Below are 23,145 nucleotides of genomic sequence, written 5' to 3'. Positions count from 1 at the left end.
CTTCCTAGTCACTCTCTACTCTTCCCCACAGCTTGACCCCTTAAGTGAATCAATTCAGCTCTTCAATGTCCTCCTCTGAGTCCATGGCCCCCAATCGACTATCTGTTATAAAACTTTAATTGTGCCCTTGCTGCTGTTAGGCGATCTTATGATTTCCTCCCTGGTTGATACAATCCCTGCTCCCTCCACAGCAGTTCCTCCAAATCTTTTTATTTCTCCTCAAACTTCCTGTGACTCCCCTTCCACCTTCCCCTCTTCGTTGAGAAAATTGCCTCTAGTTTTGCAGAAAAAATTCCCTCTTTCTCATTGTAGAATACCTTCTGCCAATATCTCCTCCTTCACTCATCTCATATGGTGGGGTAGCCTTACTCCGAAGTGAGGCTAACCACTTGCTCTGGAGGTTCAAGTGATCCCATTCTATTCTGTTCAATAAACATTCCTGGTTATCATCACTCTATCATTGCTGCCTACAGATGTCTCCCCTATCCTGAAAAAACCCTGTACTTGACCTTTCTATCCCCATTAACTATTGTTCTATGTCTCTTCTGTCCATTGTGGCTAAACTCCTTGAACTAAAGGCCACATATGTAATAGGTGCCTCTGCTTTCTCTTCTCTCACTCCTTTCTTAAACCCTTAAAGTTTGGCTTCTGACCTCCTCATTCCACTGAAACTTCTCTCTCCAAAGTTACTAATGATCTCTTCACTGCTGTTCCACAAACAAGACACTCCATCGCTCGGCTCTGGGTATTTTCCTGTCTGTCCCCCATGTCTGTAATACTCTACCTCCTCTATTCCAACAATATAATTATCCCTTGTCTTTTAAGACCCAATTAAAATCCCACCTTTTATAGGAAGCTTTTCCCAATTTCTCTTAATTCTAGTGTCTGTCATCTGTTACTTTTCTTCTATTTATGTTTGTATACATTTGTTGGCTTGTTGTCTCTCCCATTAGACTGTGAGCTCCTTGAGTGCAACGGCTGTCTTTTGCTTCCTTTTTGTATCCCCAATGTTTAGCACACAGAGTCTAACCCACAGCAGGTGCTTAATAAATGTTTCCTTACTGGTTGACTTACATTTAAAGTCATGGGTATTCAGGAACTTTAGAAAAATTTAATTTAATTTTTGTTGCCAAAATAATGTACCCAGACAGTGGATAAGCTTACAATGACCCCTTGTTAAATATGGGTTTATTTGGCATTACCTGGCAGAATCCCATCTTCAATGTCAAAAGACTATGTTTCAAAGTAACTTTGACTTTGAAACATAGGACAAAGTCTGATCTTCAAAATGCAAACAATTCTAATGCAGTCTTATATTTGGCTAATTACAAATGCCTCTGGATATGAAATGGTAACACAGTTATTTATATCAATTATATCAATTATATATAACATAAAAAATCCTTTATGACATTACACATGGCTGGGCAGGCAAGAAAGATCAGAAATATAAATATCTTACTTTAAAATGTAGTGCTCTCCTTGGGTTTCTGTCTGGTTTTGGCTTTTCCACATAAAGAGGATTGTTGAGCAAAATCTGAGCTTTAGATTCGAACTGCACAGACCAATCCCAAACGGTTAGAAGACTCAAAGGCTTGTTTTGTGAGTCCTGGCTTTCCTTACCCTGCCAAGACAAGCATAGATCATACTGGCTCCAAGGGTGGGACAGAACATGGCAAAACTTTGAGAAGAAAGGGCATGTTGTAAGAATCTCAAGGCTCCCTTTCCAGAAATGGATATTTATCATTCATTTGTCACTTACATATGTAAGAGAGTTTGTTTTCATTAAGTTATTCACTGAAAAAAATTTTGCTAAAACAGGATGAAATTGTGTTTCTTTTGTGAATTTGTGGAGTTTTAACTAAAATGAAGTGAACACTAGAGTATTTACACAAGATTACAGTAAATGCAGAGATGAGAAGCAGGGCTTTTACATTTTTTTTTAAAAATCCTTGTCTTCTGTCTTAGTATCAAGTAGCATCTTAGCATCAAGTAGTAGCAGTCTTACTAACTAGGCAATGGGAGTTAAGTGACTTGCCCGGAGTCACACAACTAGAATGTGTGAGGTCAAATTGAATCTCAGTCCTCCCAACTCAGCCTAGGATCTCTATTGACTCTATGACCTAGCTGCCTCCTCTTTTATATTTTACAGAGAAATAGCACAGTGTAGTGGAAAAAGAACTAGAACTTAAGAGTCAGGTGACCTAGCTTCAAATTCTAGCTATGATACTTGTTATGTGCTCCTAAAGCAAATCACTTTACCTCCAAGCCTCAATTTCCTTTTCTGTAAATTGGGGACAGTACTTCAACCACCCACCTTCATAGGGTAGGAAAAAAAAAGCTACAGTAAAAAAGAAAGAGATAAATGTAAATCATTATGGGAAAAACTGACTTTGGGGCAAAAAGAGTGACATACATGGAGTAGGTTGTGGTCTAAGATTATAATGGGCAAGCTTTAAGATGCATTTAAGTCTTGGGGGCAGCTCGGTGGCTCAGTGGATTGAGAGCCAGGCCTAGAGATGGGAGGTCCTGAGTTCAAAGCTGGTCTTAGACATTTCCTAGCTGTGTGACCCTGGGCAAGTCACTTAATCCTCATTGCCTAGCTCTTACCACTCTTCTCCCTTAGAAGTAATACATAGTATTGATTATAAGACAGAAGGTATGGGTTAAAAAAAATGATACATTTAAGTCTTATGGACTTTATTGTTATGTGAGACAAAAACTCTAAAAATGGAAAGTTAAAGGGTAGTTTGAAACTTGTTCCTACTTTCTTAATTTCCACTCAGCGGATCCAAGTATGGAAGTACTATTTATGTAATGGTGCTATGCTTTCTGAGCAGTTTCAGAGCAGAAGAAGGAGGGAATGACAAACGTTAGGCAGACCTTTTTAATACCCATAAGAAAAATAAAGAGTTTTAATGGCACAAAAAATTGGCTAGATAAGAACTAGCAAATAAGACAATAAAATTCTAATAGAGGCTCTTACCACATTAGCATCTTTCTGATATGGTGAATTGAAGAAGAAAGTACTAAAGATAGGTATGTACAGGCTATCTGACAAAACAGTCAAGTAAGTCTCCGTGAACTCAAAAGCTGGAGGATATTGTTGTACCAACTGCCAAACACAGTCTAAGAAAAGTAGGAAAACAGGAACCTAAAATAAAAAGAAGATTAAGTTACTTGAAAGGCCATGTAGCAGATGGGAGCTGTCATAAGTCCCAGAAAAGTGAAAGTTACTTCTAATGTATAAGTGGTTCAGTATTTTAATGTAGATCAACTAAGGCATGATGGTATAAACATAGGGTGAGAAAGACATTAAGACAGGTCTAAAGAGACAGAGCTATAGATTCTCCAAGATAGCAAGTCTTCTTAAAGGCAAGAGGTTTTGTGTCAATGCTTCTTTTGGAATTGTGTAGATAACTATGAATGGTACAGGTACTCAGTAAAGCTTTTCTGAACCAAGTAAGAAAAATCAGAGGCTAGAAGCCACACAATTATTATCTGCTTTGCAAACTAAAAAAAAAAAAGGCTGAGAATTAAGACTGGCCCACACAAATTTTGCCATTTCTTTCCATAGGATTAGATCATCTGATTACACTGCATATCAATATTACAGAAAAGAATAGTATAGTTTCTAAGAATTGTGTTTTCCAATTTTATTAAAATTCCTAGGCCACCCAAGGCCTCTCTTTGCTGAAACCTTATTTTGAACTATTCACTGTTATTGCATTAAAATGAGATGGTGATCTAAAGTTAATATTATGCTTTTTATGAGTAAGGCAAAATTTTATTCATTGCTTTTTTTCTGTAAGATTCTCTGAATTCTAATTTTCCCCCCTGCAAATGAAAAATCTAAAATCGGCAGCAGTGCCATACCTATCAAATTACCAAAAAACTTTTTTTATAGAAATAGAACAAATTATAACAAAGTTCATCTGGAAGAACAAAAGATCAAGAATATCAAGGGAAATAATGAAAAAAAATTATGAAGGATGGGGGCCTAGCAGTACCAGATCTTAAACTGTACTATAAAGCAGTGGTCATCAAAATAATATGGTACTGGCTAAGAGACAGAATGGTGGATCAATGGAATAGACTAGGGGTAAATGACCTCAGTAAGCTAGTGTTCCTTAAACACAAAGACCCCAACTTTTGGGACAAGAATTCACTATTTGACAAAAACTGCTGGAAAAATTGGAAAACAGTATGGGGAAAATTAGGTTTAGATCAACATCTTACACCCTATACCAAGATAAATTCAAAATGGGTAAATGACTTAAATATAAAGAGGTGAATAAATGAGGTGAACATAGATTAACATACCTGTAAGACCTGAGGGAAAGGAAAGAATTTAAGACCAAGCAAGAGATAGAGAACATTGCAAAATCTAAAATGAATTATTTTAAAAGTTTTTGTACAAACAAAACCAATGCAACCAAAATTAGAAGGAAAGCAACAAACTGGGAGAACATTTTTATAATAAAACTCTCTGACAAAGGTTTAATTTCCAAAATATATAAGGAACTAAGTGAAATCTACAAAAAAATCAAACCATTCCCCAATCAACAAATGGTCAAGGGACAATAATAGGCATTTTCACATGATGAAATCAAAACTATCAATAAGCACATGAAAAAAGTGCTCTAAATCTCTCCTGATTAGAGAAATGCAAATTAAAACAACTCTGAGGTACCACCTCACACACCGAGCAGATTGGCCAATATGACAGCAAAGGAAGGTGATAAATGTTGGAGAGGATGTGGCACAATTGGGACACTAATACACTGCTGGTGGAGTTGTGAATTGGTCCAATCATTCTGGAGGGCAATTTGGAACTATGCACAAAAGGCTTTAAAATGAATGCCTGCCCTTTGATCCAGCCACACCACTGCTAAGTTTATACCCCAAAGAGATAATAAGGAAAAAGACTTGTACAAAAATATTCATAGCTGCGCTCTTTATGATGGCAAAAAATTGGAAAGCAAGGTGGTATCCATCGATTAGGGAATGGCTGAATAAATTGTTGTATATGTTGGTGATGGAATATTATTGTGTTGAAAGGAATAATAAACTGGAGGAATTCCATGTGAACTGGAAAGACCTCCAGGAATTGATGCAGAGCGAAAGGAGCAGAACCAGGACAACATTGTACACAGAGACTGAGACATTATGGCACAATCGAATGTAATGAACTTTCTACTAGTAGGAATGCAATGACCCAGGACAATCCAGAGGAACTTATGAGAAAGAATGAAGTCTACATCAAGAGAAAGAACTGTGGAACCTGAAATGCATTAGAAAAATATATGATTGATCATGTAGTGTGATAGGGATGTGATTAGGATTTTGATGTTAAAGGATCACTTTACTGTAAATATGAATAACATGGAAAAAGGTTTTGAACATGTATATATGAACATGTTATACATGTATAATCCAGTGGAACTGCTTGTTGGCTTTGGGAGGGGGGAGGAGAAAGCAGGGGGTAGGTGGGTGGATCATAAATCATGTGACCATGGAAAAATATTCTAAATAAAAATTTTTAAGAATCAAATAAAATCAGCAGCAGTTTTAGGGTGGGAGGGGGTCACCCAATAAAATGAATTTTGAAAATTGGAAACAATCAAAGTTGATCTGATGAATACAGAGGACAGGAGGTTCTAGAGGATCTCTTTAATGTCTTTCATCTACAAATCACTTTATTAAAATTGTTCAAATTTTCACATTAACCAGGAAAAGAGCTAATCCTTTCCTAACTCAAAAACTTTTGTTAGTAGTGATCTTATACTAGAATTGATGTGCTTTCACCAAGATCTCACTCACTCAAGGGAAACCCTGAAATAGTCAGCAAGAAATTTACCTCCTCCTTATCATTCTGGCGTAGATGGTTGCATCGATCCAAGAAACAGTGCCCTCCCATTATCCACTCCTTTTGGATGAGACTCTGAAAGCCAAACCTGGTTCTACAGTATGGGTCCATCATCACTTGCACCAGAGAGGAGATTATGCAGCAGAGGTCAGATGCATTCTCCTCTAGGAAAAATCATGGCAATAGTACAGAGAGACAGTATAGTACAAAATATTTTAAAATTGCAAAGGATGTATTCATTTGAACAGTAATGTGAATATTAATGTCAAAGCACTTACGGGCAAGAGTTGCTATTGCCAATGGTTATACTTAAAATTTTTCCAAAGGTGAGGAGCAATATTTAAAACTTGAGAGTTTCCAAACTGTTAGACACATCCCATTATCTAGCACTTTAAATCCACTTACTTCTTAGAACAGAGGAAAAATACCAGCATAACTGAAATGAAGAATCTAAAACATAAAGGAGCCTCTCGATAGCAAATCCCATTTGGTGTTTTCATGCTTTTAACTTTGACTATCTTATTTCCTGCTATTTGTTCATTCCAGGTTCATCTCAGCCTTTTTTTTTTTTTTTTTTGGCATATTCGTACTATTCCTATCTTTGCAATGCTTTAGAGTGGTCTTCATAGGCCTGGAATTCCTGTATTTTTATACCAAATGATTTATCCCTGATCTAGTGGCTAGAGAGCCAGCAGTGAAGTTATCATTAACAGGATCTGGTTGAGTTCCCATGCTGTCTCTGACACAAACTGGCAGTGTGACTAGAGGATGTTCACTTAACCACTGACCAATCATCTTTCTATGTATACATCAGGTCATGCTACTACTTTACTCAAAAATCTTCAGTGGCATCCTGACTGACTGTCCTTATAGTAAAGTCTAAGACCTTTTTTCTTGGTGCTCAAGGCTGTCCATCATCTAGCACCATGCTCTACTCTTCCAGGTACATTTCATTTCTAGTTTCTAGACACTATACTACAGCCTGTCCCCTAACCCTGTTCCACCTCCTTCAGCTTTTCTTTGATCATATGTTGTTTCCTGTGCCTAGACTACCTTTTTCTGTCCCTCTTTGCCCAGTGAACTGAGCTTTGAAGAATGGGTAGCAATTCAAATAGCAGCTTTCCTTAACTTGCCTCCTGCTTCTGACCTCACATGCTTTGTTTTTCAAACCTTTACTGCACATTTTCCACACAGTTGTGTGGTAGAGTTTCTTATCTTTCCATTAGACACTATACTCTGTGAAGGCAAGGGTAGTCAATGTCTTACTCTGAATTTGTATGTCCTTTAACACTTTTTATAGTGTTCTGCACAAAACAGGTGCTGATTAAATATTTACTGACTGAATGCTCCACATGTGTAAATACCACATTGTCTATTTGAGTATCTGTTTAATGTATATGACAATAGAAGAAAATAAAGATAAACATTTTTAAGAAAGAAGAGTTAAAGACAGCCCCAAGATTTCCATCCTAGAAGATTGGATGAATGGTAGAAAAGTAGACTAAAAGTAATGAATAAGCAAAAAAATGCATATTTTCCCTAAACTTTAAGCTCCTAAAGAGGAGTCCAATAATCTATATTTTTTTCTCTGTTGAGTAATAATAAGTGGTACTTAAAAACAGCTTGAAGAATGTTTAAGAAAATGACTATTACTACTGGATGGAATAAACTCAAGATAAGGTGCCCAAATCAACAGACTTTTTTTTTTCCCCCAGAGAGTAATTACATTTGGCCAAAATTATCACATTAACATCTGAGTCAAATCTTCTGCCTCTTTTCTTCTCTAGGACAAAAATAAAACCAAAGAAATGGTCAATTTTAAAGGTACGGGTTCCTGTCTTTTATATTCCAGCAGCAATTAAGCAAGTTATACTTTTGAAAGTACATGGAAGACCTGACAGCAAGATTAAAATTCCTACTCCTTTACTTAGCCTAAGCTAATATTTCTTTTAGGTAATGTAAAGGAAAAGGGATAGAGGCTAAGATTTCAGTTCAAACAATGGTATCTATTCAAGTGAACTCCTCTACCAGTCACTTAATGTTCCACATTCACTAGGGAGTGAACTAAAATTCCCCATAGGGCTCCTCCTGATCAACAGTCTGGCCTGAGGTGTTTTAGACTTTCCAAGGCTCTTCATTATTTATTCTTCTCTCATGACAAAACAACTCCAGACAAAAATCTCTGTACTGCTTTAGCTGGTTAGATTATATAGTGATGTTTCAGTAAGGTCTTCTGTGTTTCCCTTTAATCTGCAAGGTCTCTGAAGGCTGAGACCTCAGAGATTTTCCATGTAATTTCTTATTTAAGTCAGCTACAGTTCTCTGAACATAGCAGAAAATAATAATGGTATTTAATATTTAAACAGATTTTTTAATAATGAAATATGTGAAAGATAGACTATTTAGTCTGTCTTTAAAAATATAGGTTAAAATTTTATCTAAAGTACTCCCTTGGACTCTTGACTCCTTGAGAACAGGGACTGTTTTTGTCTTTCTTTATATCTTTTTTTAAAATCTCATCTTCTCAGAAATAATACAGTGTTTCACTGGGGGTAGCTGGGTAGCTCAGTGGATTGAAAGCCAGGCCTACAGAGGAGGTCCTGGTTTCAAATCTGAACTCAGACACTTCCTAGCTGGGTGACCCTGAGCAAGTCACTTAACCCCCAATGTCTAGCCCTTACCACTCTTCTACCTTGGAACCAATACTTAGTACTGATTCCAAGGCAGAGGGTAAAGGTTTAAAAAAAAATACAGAGTATCAGCTCAAGGCAGAAGAGTGGTAAGGGCTAGGTAACGGGAGTTAAGTGACTTGCAGTTAGGCAGTGTCTAAGGCCATATCTGAATTCAGGTGTTCCCAACTCTAGGCCTGGTTCTCTATCCACTGAGCCACCTAGCTGTCCTTGCCTTTCTTTATACTGGCAACACTTAGGGCCTAGAACATATTAAATACTTATTAAATACTTGTTGAATGAGTAAAAGAATCACAAAAGCTTCCTTAATTACAGAGAACAAGTTAAATAATTTCAATTCTGGTTATATGAAACACTGTTAAGGAGAGTGCTTTAGCTCTGTAACCAACCTTTAGTTGTGAGTTAGAGATATATATGATCTTTTATGTTAAGAAGAGATTATAGATTTTTCATTTCAACTAAGCTGAAGTAGTACTAGGAAATTCAAGGATGTTAGTAATTTCAAGTTTTGGTATCTGGTTGAATGAAGAAAATCTACCTCCTATAATTTAAAATAATTCTTTCTTAGGCTGAGAATATGTCTTACTGCCAAAGGGTCAGAAGCAAGACTTTATTTTTAAAGAGCTACATGAAAATCCTGGGCAGAGAATTTTAGGGATCTAAGGAAATAGGCAAGAAACTTATGAACTATCCTCAGCTGTCACATAAAACTAGATGAAGTTAAGTGTATCCAAGTAAGGTAAAAAGGAGCAATACTTTTTTCTTCAAAAAGCATCTTACCTATGAGAAGAACATTTGTGTTTTGTACTTCCAGACATTCAATTACTTCTATTGCTTTTTTCAGACAGCGTCTAAAGAGAGAGACAAGAAAAAAAGGAGTATTAGTGCTTATGTGCAGTACTTTCAACAAAACATTCAACAGATATCTTTCAAAGGGTCTACAATGAATATATGCACAAGACACCATGCTAGCATGGCACTGGAAATATGAAGACACAAATGGAATAGTTCCTACCCTTATGGAATTTTCATTCTTTAACACACAGATAAAAGCTTTAATATGGGGTTAGGAGAAAGAGACAAAGGAGACATCAAATAGAATTCTAGGAATATCTGGAGAGGAAGAAAACACTAATCAATGGGGGGACTAGAAAAGGTTTCAAGCTTAGGCGTTGTCTGAATTGCTTTCAGATTCTGAGACTGCCATAATGAACAATCAAGTCCGCCATAGAAAACAAAAGACTCAATAAAATATACAAATGATAAGAAGAGACATAGAACAACACAGAGCTTTACCATATACCAAGTACAGAATATTTGCAAATTGAAAGTTAAATATTAGAATATTCTTCAATACTTAAAAAGATCAATGATTTTATAGGTATGGGTAGGGATTTGTAGGAATTATTATATAGAGGCTAGTAAACTGGTGAAGAGTGGATAAGGTAACTGTGATTCCTAACATTCCTCACTTATGTAAACTATTTAATTTAAAAAATGTTCAGTTGGTCTTTTTGGTTAACAGCTTCACAAAAACTAGTTCTGGTTTATAAACCAGGGTATTTATTTTCTTTCTCTTTTTGATTATTTTCATTACTGTGTAGTCGCATATATGTGATTAAAAACCAAACTAGAATAAAGAACTATATTGCATGCAAAAAGAAAAAAATCTCCAATTATATAGACTATAACCCCTATATGCCTGTTTAGATAGAAAACAAAATGAGTTAGCTGGTATGGCTCAAAAAAAATCATTACCCAATAGTCAACTTTCTTTTGAAGAGCCTCTTTGAATTTAGCTAAGCTGATCTTGGGAAGACAAATAGTCTCGTTTTTGAATTTCTCTTGGCTAATATTGTTCCAGAGATCAAAAGGCTACTTTCACTTTACAATGTAGACATAGAATAGGGCTTAATGGAGATGAGAATCTTAACATTTTCAAAAAGCCCTTGGAATTTTAAAATTCCCATTAAGAATTTTCTTAGAGGTATATCTGGACTAGATATCCATATTAAAAAAAACAACACCTTATTCCTAGAAAAATGTAACAATTTAACATCTCTTCATGATGGGGGCCTATGGATGTGGAATGCTGTCAGATTCAGTTATTGTGTAAATTTGTCCTAAGTCATTTTTTGTTACAAAGGAGGGTTCAACACAGAGGTAGACGTGTGTGTGTGTGTGTGTGTGAGAGAGAGAGAGAGAGAGAGAGAGAGAGAGAGAGAGAGAGAGAGAGNAGAGAGAGAGAGAGAGAGAGAGAGAGAGAGAGAGAGAGAGAGAGAGAGAGAGAGAGATTGATTGATTGATTGATTTAAGGAAATGAGCAATGAAAAAACAAAAAATTTTTTTAAAGTTTTAAAACCAAAATGCCAAGAACCTTCTGTGACTCCTTTTTAATTTTGGATTTATTTCATTCAAGCATCAAACAAAAGGAGAACTTTGTATGACACAAGGCTGACTATAAAGAGATTTGAACATGAAACTACCCATCTCCATCATATATAGCTTGCTTTTCTCTTTAAGTATATAACAAATTCAACACATGACTTTCAAAGCTAACCTGCTTGTCTATGATTTCTTCTGGCCCTTTTTATATTCTATCTGTACATTAAAAAATACTTCAAAGAATCGCTTTTGTTTTCTTTTTTTGGCAACCCTCTCCCTTCTATAACTCATCTATCCTTCCCCATTCTTAAAAAAAGAAAAACAAAACTATAATAAATATAGTCATACCAAACAAATTCCCACATTGGCCATTTCTGAAAATGAATATCTTATTGTGAAACTTGAGTCCATCACTTCTTTATTATGAGGAGATTACTTGTTTCTTATAGGATTTTTAAAAAAGCCTTAGATCTACTAAGAGAACAGGGGAAAAAGGACTTACCTTATCTAACAGTCTCAGATTCTTCCTTTTCTGTGTTAAAGGTCTATTTTTGGTCTTCAGAGAGTTAAAAAAAAGTTCACTGGGATAGGGAATATAGCTGTAAATTCCATATATTCCCAATATAGACACAAATATTAAATAATAAAATATAATTAATAATGCTATCAAATATCAAAATGCAAAAAAAATTCCTGAATAAAAATTTATCTGGTGGGAGAAAGTTTAATTGTTCATAAGCTAGAAGATATAAAACCATAATATTTCAAGTAATCTGAATACCTGATAATGTCCAGCCAGTTGCTATTTTCCAATAATGAAAACCATTTCACGTCTGTGTCCCAAAATTCAGAACTATTGTCTGCAATGGTAGGAAAAAAATTACATCAACATTAAGTAACACTTATGAAACCAATGTTACTTAACAGCCTGATTTGGGACTAAGTAAGGACAATATATTTGGGAACTGACTTTACAATTCAGAATGTAAACATGAAACTACCTCATGAATTAAAATTTTTAGTTATACTGTTTTTTAACTAAGATGCTTAGGAAATGCCTAGAAAGAGTGATGGCTTCTACATGTGACATAAGAGAAAAATATGAGAAATCTGTTAGTTAAAAAAAAAATACAAGGGGCAGCTGGGTAGCTCAGTGGAGTGAGAGTCAGGCCTAGAGACAGGAGGTCCTAGGTTCAAACCCGGCCTCAGCCACTTCCCAGCTGTGTGACCCTGGGCAAGTCACTTGACCCCCATTGCCCACCTTACCACTCTTCCACCTATGAGACAATACACCGAAGTACAAGGGTTAAAAAAAAAATACAAAGTAGCAAAGGAGCATTAAACTACTTTTTTTTCTTAGTTTGAATATATTTCCACTTAGAAAGAAATTTATTAGAAAGAAATGGCAAAAATGCCAATATTCTGCTGGATCCTTTGCTGTGCAGTAAATAAAATAAAGAGAAAAAAGCTCTACAGTATAGATTTCAATTCAGTTAAAATCTAAAATCCTTCAGTCTATACACAGTGACCAACAATACACTTTCCCCTAATAGTACCTTGAATTTTATGAGGCTAACACATGTATTTTAAAATATATTTTATTGATGTTATCTGTCCTTATACAACAAATCATTTTCCATCTTTCCTCTCTCTAGATTTAATCCATATGAGATAAAGAAAAGCAAATAAGCAAAAACATCTGATAAACCCATATGTTTAGATACAGCAAATTCATGACTGTGATAAATAAGAGTAAAAATAACCAGTGAAAAACCTTTATATACAAAAAGAGGCAAAAGATAGTCTCTACCTTCAAGAAGCTTACAATCTAATTGGGAAGACAACATGTAGTCATCATTTATCATGGTGTAGCAAAATCTTATCACTATACCACAATTAGGGTCAGTCAATCTTTCAGAAATGGAGTGTTAAGATGCCAGTCATACTTTTCTGATGACTCTTTTGCCAATTCTTTAAAGGTGATTAGCAATCATGTTAATTTTATCAAGATTTTTTTAACATTTCATTATTTAATATTTGATATTATTAATAATAAACTCTCATTATTTAATATTTATGTCTATGCTGGGAATATACAGAACTTACAGATATATTCTCTAACCCTCCAAGGAACTTTTTCACTCTCAAAAGACCAAAAATAGACCCCCAAAACAGAAGGGAAGGAATCTGAGACTAGAATAAGGCAAGCCAATGGGAGGCCAAAATTATATAAATTATATCTACACATCTTTCAGTCCTGATGGCAAGAAGCATCTGAATGTTACCAGAATGTAAGGCAAGGATGTTGTCTGCCATGTGATCCAATTAGCATCTTTTTCCCCATCTGAAGAAAAGTTATTTTTGTGTTGTACTCCTCACCTATTAGAAACAGCTGTTTAAATTTAGAGTATGAGGTCTGGATTTCCTGTAGGGATATGAAACTGTTTGATAGGTCCTCAGTTTTTAAAGTTTCATAAGGTGGGTTGTGGATTGTCTTGTAAATTCTGGATATAAAAAAATATCAAGAGATTAGAAGAAAAAACATTAATCAAAAGTAAGCTACAAGTATTTAAAACCCAAAATCCCTTAGGAAGAAGATATCAGCATGGCAAAAATTAATATATTATTATGTATTCTCATTTATGTCTTTGAAGAAAAATTTTAACAAATATAGGCACTTTTCATAAAAATTAGTTTAATAAACATGAATCAAGATCTAATCTACAATATTATAAAGTATAAGTCCCTATAATAAAAGGCTATCAGCCTGTAGGAAGAAATCAATGTTTTATTATTACTGTCTGAAGACTATGAGTAGTTTTCATTTTTAAAAGAAGTCACTTGTAACATTTGTACAGCTCAGTAAAATTGCTTGTCGGCTCTGGGGGGAGGGGGAAAGGGAGGGAAAGAAAATGAATCATGTAAACATGGAAAAATATTTAAAATTTTAAAAAAAGTCACTTAAGAAAAAAAGGAATACAAATATAAGAAATTACTGACCCATCCAAGAAGGCTTTTTGTATTTGTAAATTGGACTCATCCTGTTCTTTGGGGAAAGCTGACATTTTCAGAAGGGCACAACCATTATGGCAAGACCAACACCAAATCTAGAGAATGAAAAAGGACAGTCAGACATTCAAACTCACATAGGGGATATTGGATATCTTCAATGAGACAAACATTTGTTATTAGTTAACCAGCAAGTTCCAATATGGCACAGAATTTATTTATGATATTTTCTCAATAAATTCCACAAAGGCTAGGGAAATTTGAAAATTAGGGGTTTTCTGGATTCTCACTTACTTTGATCATTAAGTATACTTCCTTGCCTGACTGGGGTCTGTAACACAAGAAAGCAAGCTCTGTACGTCACCATTTTGTGAAAAATATCCACTGAATTAACAAGAATTCCTGCCACCCTTATAGAAAATGTTTCAGATGACCAAAAATGATTTCTTCTTTAAACTAGACCTTAAATACTTGATGTTAGAAACACAGTGTAATAATTGAAAAAAATATTTTCATAATAGGTTGGCATCTTTTCCGCAACTTTTAAGTTTTGGGGAGTTATTTGGAGCCCTGAAGGTTAAGATACTTGTCCAGGGTCACACAACTAGTATTATGTCAGAGACAGCTTCTGCCCAAAGTGCTTGCAGTCAAACTAGGGTAAATCCTTCAGAAAATGGTCTTAGGCATGGCTAAGTTAGCCTTCTTTTCTAGAAACAGCAGCACAACCACCTCTGGGGAGTACCTAAGATATTTTCAAATCCCTGTTGGAATGAGGATAAACTACTAAGTATTAGAAATATAAACCTAGAGCTTTAAATAAGGTAATTTTTCTACAAATGACAAATAAAAAAAAATTTTAAGGAAAATGACATGAGCAATTGACCTTCAGGATTCTTAGGGCCTCCATAGTTACTTACAGGTATACCTCGTCCTTGAAAACATAAGATGTCCTCTTCAGGAAGAGAAACAGGAACAACAAAGTAGGCTGGCAGTCTACAGAGAAGAAACAATTTATTCTACTACCAAAGGCTGGTGTTAATTAAATCAAAAAGCTGAAATTCTAAAACAAAAATTTAAGCACAGCTGAGGACACAGTTCCCTGATTAATGGACTAGTTCAAATGCATTCTGTCTGTCTTTCCCTCTTTTTCTCTCAGTGTAGAAAGAGCACTCATTGGATAGGAAGTCACGAGACAAGGATTCTAACTAACCCCAGTGGGGTGTCAAAAGCTGGTATAATCTCAAAAATCCCTTTATTTCTCTGGTTCTCTGTTTCTTCATCTGAAAATGAATGTCAATTGTGTTCTCTGATGGCCCCTCCAATTCTCAAATTCTATGACATTAGAGAAAGGAAGGAAGACTGGATTTCAGTAGAGCAGGGAACTCTCAGGTAAGGAAAGTCCGTCTATCAGTGTTCTCTTTGCAATCCATACCCTATATAACCTGGCCCCCTCCTGCCTTTCCAGTTTTCTTAGACTTTACCCCTGACACATAATCTTCCATCCAGTGACACTGGCCTCCTGGCTCTTCCACAAACAAAACACTCCATCTCTAGGCTTCCAAGTATTTTCCCTGGCTGTCCTTCACACCTGGAACACTTTCCCTCCTCCATGCCAACTACTGACCCCTCTGGCTTCCTATAAATTCCAACAAGAATTCCACCTTTTACAGGAAGCCTTTCCCAACCTCTCTTAAATTTAGTGCATTCCTTCAGTTAATTATTTCCTATTTATTCTGTATGTAGTTTACTTTTTATCTATTTGTTTTGCATGCTGTTTTCCCCATTAGATTGTAAGTTTCTTAAGGGCAGGGACCATCTTTACCTCTTTTTTGTACCCCCAGTGCCTGGTATGTAATAGGCACTTAGTAAATGTTGATTGATTGATTGGTCAGCATCTTCTCTCCAATTTATTGTCTTAGAGACTTACCTAGAGCAGAGATCAACAAACTAGGGCCTTTGGGTCAAATGGGAACTGCTGCCTGTTTTTGTACAGTGTAGGAACTAAGGTTTTTACATTTTTAAACAAAGTTTCGTTGTATTTTAAAATGTAAAAAACTACTTTTAGCTCATAGGTTTGTACAAAAACAGGAAGAAAGTCTAATTTAATCCTTAGGCTGTAGTCTTGCTTATCCCTATCCTAGCACTGGGAGACATTAAAATGATTTTGCCCAGGGTCACAAAAACTGCAAGATTAGGCACAAACTAGATAGGCAGGGTGAAGGAATGAGGAAATGAGTATAATGATAATGCTAAAAACATGGGAGAATGGTGGTGCTTTTTAAGAGAACTAGAGAACAGAGGGATGGGTTTGGAAGGAAAAGTAAGTTTTGTTTTTGAGTTTGGATGTTCCTAAGACACACTGTTTGTAAAATACCATGGGGTAGCTAGTGAGGAGGGAGGAGTTGAAAAGAAACAATGGAGCTAGATATACAGAATCTGAGTCAGTCATCTTGGACTCTTCCCTATTTCTGATTTCCTTATCCAGTAAGTTGCCAAAGCTTGCAGATTCTATCTCCCCATCTCTTGCCTCCAGCTTGTTCTCTCTGCTCATAAGACCACTCCCCTGGACTACTACAATGGTCTTCTAATAAGGTCTCTATCCTCCCCATTCCATCCTTCATATAGCTACTACATTAATAACCTCCAAAATACAAACCATAGTGTGCCGCTCTCCTATTAAAAAATTAAACAAAAAATGCATGTTGAAGTTCCCTATTACATCTCAGAAATAATGCGAATTTCTCAGGCTGCTAGGTAGTGTGGTGGAGAGAGTGCTGGGCTTAGAGTCAAAAGACTCATCTTTATGAATTCAAATCTGGCCCCAGACACTAGCTATGACCCTGCGCAAGTCACTTAACCATGTTTGCTTCAGTTTCCTCATCTGTAAAATGCACTAGAGAAGGAAACAGCAAACCACTATGGTATCTTTGCCAAGAAAACTCCAAATGGGAGCTAAACTGCCTTTCAGATTTATGCCATTACTCCACCTTATGAGATGTTTGTTCTGTCTAAAAGGACTTAGTAGCTACTCCCCACTTGGCACTCCATCTTCCGTGGCTGGGTCTTTGCCACCTAGACTCTATCTGGATTTCACGCACCCTGTACTTCTGACTCTTAAGACTCACTAGCCTACTATAAAGTTCAGTCCAGGTGTCACCTCTTCTGGGAAGGTTTTCCCAATACATTCATTCTAGTTAATAATTCACATTTGTATAATGCTTTAAGCTTTGCAAATCACTTTATGTCATCTCCTTGATCCTATGAACAACTCTGTGAGGTAGGTGCTAATATTTCTCCATTTGCAAAGATATGGAAACCAGGGCTAAGAATGACTGCTGAGTCTTTCAAATTTCCAAGCTGAGTCTTCCAAATGGCAACTTCAGGACCCTATTCATTATGCCACATTACAGCTGTTCACAGGCCCTTTCTCACTTCCAGTTACCTTGTATTTTGTTACATGTGTACATAAGCAGAATTATCACAATAGAGAGACTTCCATTTTGTTGTGTCATCACAGAGTACATGACCTTGAAGAGGGGCAATACAAGTTATGGATGGAGACACTCTTGGAAGCTGGCACACCTGAGGTTCCAGTCTGGCACGTACTGGCTGTGTGATACTGGACAAGTCAATTCATCTCTGAAGGCTCTCTAAGCCACTCTCTAAGACTAGAAGTTGCTGAGATGATGATGACCTGCTTCAGTAGAAAGAGTTTCCTCATCTGTGAGATCCTTGTACTAAGAAACCACAGGTCTGGTTCCTGTCCTTATTCCCTAAAAGAGGGGCTTAAAGTACCAATCTCAACAGAGCTATTGGGAAGATAAAATATGATAATTTACATAACTTTGTAAACTTAAAATATTATGAAAACTTCTGCTTATGACAGGGTCTATCAACAATAACTACCTAAACTGTTCCAGCAATTCCAGCTTGCCTTCAATATGCAAAAAGGAACTTCTGGAGATTCTAATCACTTTTACTGAAGATACAGTCCCTCAGCAAATAGCTCAGGGGAAAGTGACATTTTGTTCCAAACCAAAAAATACAGCTGCCACAATTCTAGAATTCAAGAACTTTAAAAGTAGTGTACTCTTTTCCCCCCATGTACCAATATCCCTACTGTACAGCAAATGTATCAACTAGTTCCAAACATGAGATTTTCAAGAGAGAAATTTAAACAAAGTAAGCTTATATTGGACTGAATTTTAAAAGTGTCTCACGTTAAATGATTATTTATTGAACATCTACAAACCAAATGCTCTACAGAAAACCATAAAGCACACTTAAATGGAACCAGGTTTGAAGCCCCAGTTCTCAGAAACAACCTTGACTTCCAACAAAGCAGCTCTTTGCGTCTTCCTCTTAAACAGTCCCTTTCTTCAAAAGAAGAAACTAAAATTATTCAGTGGTATGAAGAAAAATTTAACCATGAGCTAAGTACGAAGAATTCCATTTGAATGGAGAGTAGGCTCTTTGTTAAATGCCAACACCTGCACTGTACATTTACTTGCAAGCCCACTAAAGAAGATTTCCAACAGAAATGTTTCAAAATTTCCCTTTAAGCTTCTACCTAAGTCAGAAAAGATCTGGCAGTTAAAGGAATAAAACAGGATATATGCAAAGAAAATAGCACAAAATATATTGTTTTTATTTCGGGGATTTCAGATTTATGAGTAGTCTGTGAGAAATTCCATACACTAAGATATTACTGATAGGAATTTTGGGCAGTCTGCTCAAGGAGCTTACCAGAATGGAGTGAGGACCTGACATGGATTTTTGCTGCTCTGGGGGTGATGTGCCAGAAATTAGAAGTTCTGGCACTATAGGTGGCCAAATTTATAACTATAATAACTTTTTTTAGTCAATCAAAGAAATTCTCCCAATGGTATTATCTGTGTTGGGAAAGATTTTCAAGGTATAACTGTCAAGTTCAAACAACCCCATTTGCAAACATTAAAGCATTACTTTAAATATTGGTTATTATTATGAGCTGATTAATGCCCAAAGAAACTCACAGCTGTTCATATTAGTGACCTCTGACATTAGTACATAAAGACAATTTGGCAAAATGTGATATACATCTCAACAGATGAATAACTCACTATTAAATCCTTCTGTTTATCTAATAATCTATGGCTTTAACACTCTTTGGATGTTAGGCAGAAAGTTCTTGTAGCAGATATCAAACTGGGAATGCCTACAAAAGATTCTAATATAGATATTAATAATATTAATAATATATAATAATAATGATTATAGAAATATCATCATCAGCTAACATTTTTATAATATTTTAAGCTTTGAAAAGTGTATCATCTTATTTGATTCTTATAGCAACTCAGGTGCTATTATTGTGCCATTTTACATATGAGGAAATTGTAAGAAAGATTAAATGACTTTCTTATAGATTCCTCAGAATAATGTTTTTAATATACATAAAATAAAATGCACAGGACTACAAAGAAAACCAAATATATTAATTTATAATAGCCAGCACTTAAACAGTGCTTTAAAGTTTGCAGGTGTTTCACACTCATAATGACCCTGGGGAGTAGATACTATTATCACCCCCATTCTACAGATAAGGAAGCCAAGGCACAGAGAGATTAAGTGACTTGCCCAGAGTTGCACAGCTAGTGTTTGAGATTCCAAGTAAAATGTTCTAACCACTGAGCAGCCTAGCAGCGTCTAACTATAGAAATATTATGGAAAATCAATTCATGGATCTCAGGTTAAGAATTCCTGCTACAGAGTCAGGGTCTCTGAACAAGGGTATGCCTTAGAAAGTAAATTCTGCATATGGGTATTTAGTGTCCTCAGTGCTTTGCAGATAGTGAAAGCTTAATAAATGCTTGGGGTAGCTATCCAACAAGTACCCACATACTGAGAAATAATAATTTGATGTTTTAACCATTCTTTTTTACTGCCTTACTCTTGCTTCACTTTAACAGTTCCCTTAAAGATTTGCATCTGTCCAAATGAAGAGCAAACCCAAAGAAAATCTCCCTTTGTCAGTATTTACTTGCTAGATTAAGCTATGTTCCTTAGCATTTATTACAGATGCTATGTTTTTACATGTATTTTAGATGACAAAAACAGTTACTTTAAAAATTTCACCGTCAAGCTATTTAACTGAAGAGGTTTTAGAGCACAAAACAGGCCGGAAAACAATGGGGCAAATCAGATGCAGACACTACTTAATACCTTCATCTCCTTCTCTGGACAAAAGGTCACAGTTCAGGCCAGCAGCTAACTCAAATGCTTGCATCGTACAAGCACAGAATCAACTCATTAACAGATTTACTTGATGGGGAAAATTTTTTGAGCAAAGAGAAACTACTGGACTTCTGAACACTATAAAATGCTACAATGATGACAAGGAATTTTAGGAGACATTTTTAGCAGAGTCCTAGAGACTCTCAAATGAAGTGCAATAAGGACCAAGTTTTCAAGGGGTGCTAAGCTTCTAGAAACAAAAAGGCTTTAGAGCAGGGGTGGGCAACCTTTTTGGCCGTGAGAGCCATAAACGCCACATTTTTAAAAATGTAATTTCGTGAGAGCCGTACAGTGCTCACAGTGCGTGTTCCTGTAACAGTGCCTGAAAAAAAATTGACTTTATGGCTCTTGCAGAAAAGAGCCATACGTTGCCGACCCCTGCTTTAGGGAGTAGCTCTGACAGCTTCAAGAAGATTCCCAGTCCAAGGGAAAAGAAGCTGTACACTTAAATATTTGCTTAGTATAGTTTCAAAGTCTACACCAGTGATAGTGAACCTATGGCACAGGTGCCAAAGATGGCACGCAGGTGCTCTCTGTGGGCGCATGGCAGCCCTCCTCACCAAGTTTGTTACTAGAAAGGCAGAGGGACTTAGGCGGAGCTGCTCCCCTCCCCCTCTCCACAGTACTTGATGACATTTTTCACATCCCCTCCCCTCTACCCAGCAGTCAATGGGAGCACACAGGGGGTAAGGTGGGTAGCTCATAAGCAGCAGAGTTGGAGAGGAGCAGAGTTTCTCTAGCCACTCCCTTCCCCCCCTCTAGACTTGCTGAGGACATTCCTCATTTCACCTGCCCCTCCACCCAACAGCCCAATGGGAGCACTTCCTCCCTCCCCAGTGTGGGGGTAAAGGGGACAGGGGCAAGACACTAGGTCTGGGAGGGAGGTGAGGGAAAGGTCCAGCACTCCATCTCTAAAAGGTTTGCCATCACTGGTCTATACAATAGCACCTTTGGTATTCAAGGTTTTTGTAAAAATCACAATATTAAAACCTTACTTTTCACAGACTTTATAGTCTTCATTGGCATTTACTGCTTTGTATTTTATGTTTCCTTTCGTTCGCTCCAGTTCCCAATGCCAGTCCTTAATTGTGTCAAACATCACAGTTTGGTGGGGGGGGCCTGTGGCTAACAAAACAAAGATAAAGGGATTAAAATGAGATTTTTCATGAGGCACTGATATCGCAATTATATGAAAGTGAAATCACAGATACTAGCTTATTTCCTTTATCATACTCCCACATCAACAAAACTTTTAACACACTTTATGCAAAGCCAGTTCATTTCTTACTCTTAATCTTATCCTAAAGGACAGTACTGGGTAGTGAAGGGGTACCTGAGAAATCTGAAGACCTGTGTTCAAAGTAAAACATGTGATGTATACAAAGCTGTGTACCTCAAGGCAAGTTAAACTTCTACCTTCCATTTTAGAATCAATACTATGTATCGGCTCTCAATCTACTGTGCTACCTAGCTGCTTTCGAAGAGCAAGTTATTTAATCTCTTACTGGCTCCAGACAACTCTCTAAAACTATAAATGACAGAGGAAGTACATGGATGAAAGCAACTTTCACATCGGGAGTTTTTATACCAATGAAGAAGTCAGATCCAAATCAAAAAAGTAAAATTTATACTAGTTTCTTCATTAATGATCAATTGTTATTTCACATGACACAAAGAAATACTTTGATTGCTATCCTTCACAAAGCCACACATCCAGCTGCATTTTTAGCCATATTATGCAATAATTTAGCTCCTAAAAGAGCAGGTAAAAAACTGGAAGAAAGGTTTGGTACACATGCTAAAATAATAAATGCATTTTTTTTAGCCTTACCACAATGTACAGAAAGACAGACTGCTGATTTTGGCAGTGTCAAATTTCACTGTTTTTATTTAAAGAGGGACTGCCACCAAAAAAGAATTTTCTAGTTTAGGTGATAAAGTAGTTATACAATAGCATGTGTCCTTTCATTTGAAGTGGAATCAAGCTTCTTGGGGATAGGTAAAGATAAAGTAACTATTAAAGTTGCTGAGACAACAGATGATCATCCCTCTGCTCATCTGACTCTGCTCCTATTTGAGAGCTGTCAGGAAAGGACTAGAGGAGAAGAAGTATTTGGCTGTGGCTGAAGACAGGTAAAGACACTGGCCAAGCCAGTCTCAGATGTTTTACTCAAACAGAAGTGAGCTATTCGATTCAAATATCTATCACTGCATCCTTGCATATCTGAAAATAAAGATGCTATTAAAGGTTACCTGTTTGATAAAACCTGTGCCCTTTACTTTGAATAGTGCCAGGCCATAAGTGCAAATCAAATATCCACAAAATAATATGGAACTTTGCCCAAAACAACAACAACAAAACCTTCAAAAGCTTGAACTGAATCAATATGCCAGTGTCCTTCTGCTACCCTGCCAGTAAAGTGAAACTTGTAAAAGGTGTCAAAGACTATGTCACTCAGGTTTAGTAGTTAAATCTCTAGAAAGGCAAGTCTTTCAAATGCAGTTTTAGGAACTCTCTTTTTAAGGACATTAATGAATTGTTAGGACAAATAATGGTTTCAACATGTTTTCCTGACCAGCGTCAAACTCACACTCAGCATGTGGCAAGGAATGCAAGAAACCAGATAAAAATGTGTTTGGGAAATGTATTTTATTTATTTTGTTCTACAATACAGATAATGGTAATTTATGGTTTTCCATGTCAATAAGCAGGGCAGGGATCTGTTCCTATTTGAGTTTGTCACCAAATGGTCCAGACTACAAAATTTTCATCTCTTAAAATTCCTATATTTGATTTCTAATTTAAAGTTGTTTCAAATTTCAATTCAATTGCTAAATTCAACATCTATTGGTATAAAATTCCTCAATGAGTGTGAGGGATGAGGGAAGAGGAGGGTGGGAATCAGCCAAGGCACT

General features: G+C 36.4%; 1 protein-coding gene across 3 annotated transcripts in view; it reads right to left on the bottom strand.

The window, feature by feature from the left end:
* The window catches only part of MTMR12 (myotubularin related protein 12), a 91,619-nt gene that overhangs the window by 4,759 nt on the left and 63,715 nt on the right, over positions 1 to 23,145 (bottom strand). The window contains exons 7-15 of one of the 3 annotated variants that reach the window (XM_044664457.1): positions 21,225 to 21,354; positions 14,871 to 14,946; positions 13,945 to 14,051; positions 13,324 to 13,448; positions 11,726 to 11,804; positions 9,340 to 9,410; positions 5,861 to 6,033; positions 2,987 to 3,154; positions 1,463 to 1,624 (exon numbers count right to left, since the gene is read on the bottom strand). In XM_044664457.1, the coding sequence (XP_044520392.1) occupies positions 1,463 to 1,624; positions 2,987 to 3,154; positions 5,861 to 6,033; positions 9,340 to 9,410; positions 11,726 to 11,804; positions 13,324 to 13,448; positions 13,945 to 14,051; positions 14,871 to 14,946; positions 21,225 to 21,354 (1,091 nt within the window). The remainder of the gene's footprint in view (positions 1 to 1,462; positions 1,625 to 2,986; positions 3,155 to 5,860; positions 6,034 to 9,339; positions 9,411 to 11,725; positions 11,805 to 13,323; positions 13,449 to 13,944; positions 14,052 to 14,870; positions 14,947 to 21,224; positions 21,355 to 23,145) is intronic. The other 2 variants (XM_044664464.1, XM_044664473.1) reach the window with 2 other exon arrangements.

This window comes from Gracilinanus agilis, chromosome 1 (genome assembly GCF_016433145.1).
Source record: "Gracilinanus agilis isolate LMUSP501 chromosome 1, AgileGrace, whole genome shotgun sequence".
Lineage (NCBI taxonomy): Eukaryota > Metazoa > Chordata > Mammalia > Didelphimorphia > Didelphidae > Gracilinanus > Gracilinanus agilis.
This window is presented reverse-complemented; position numbering and strand designations above follow the sequence as displayed.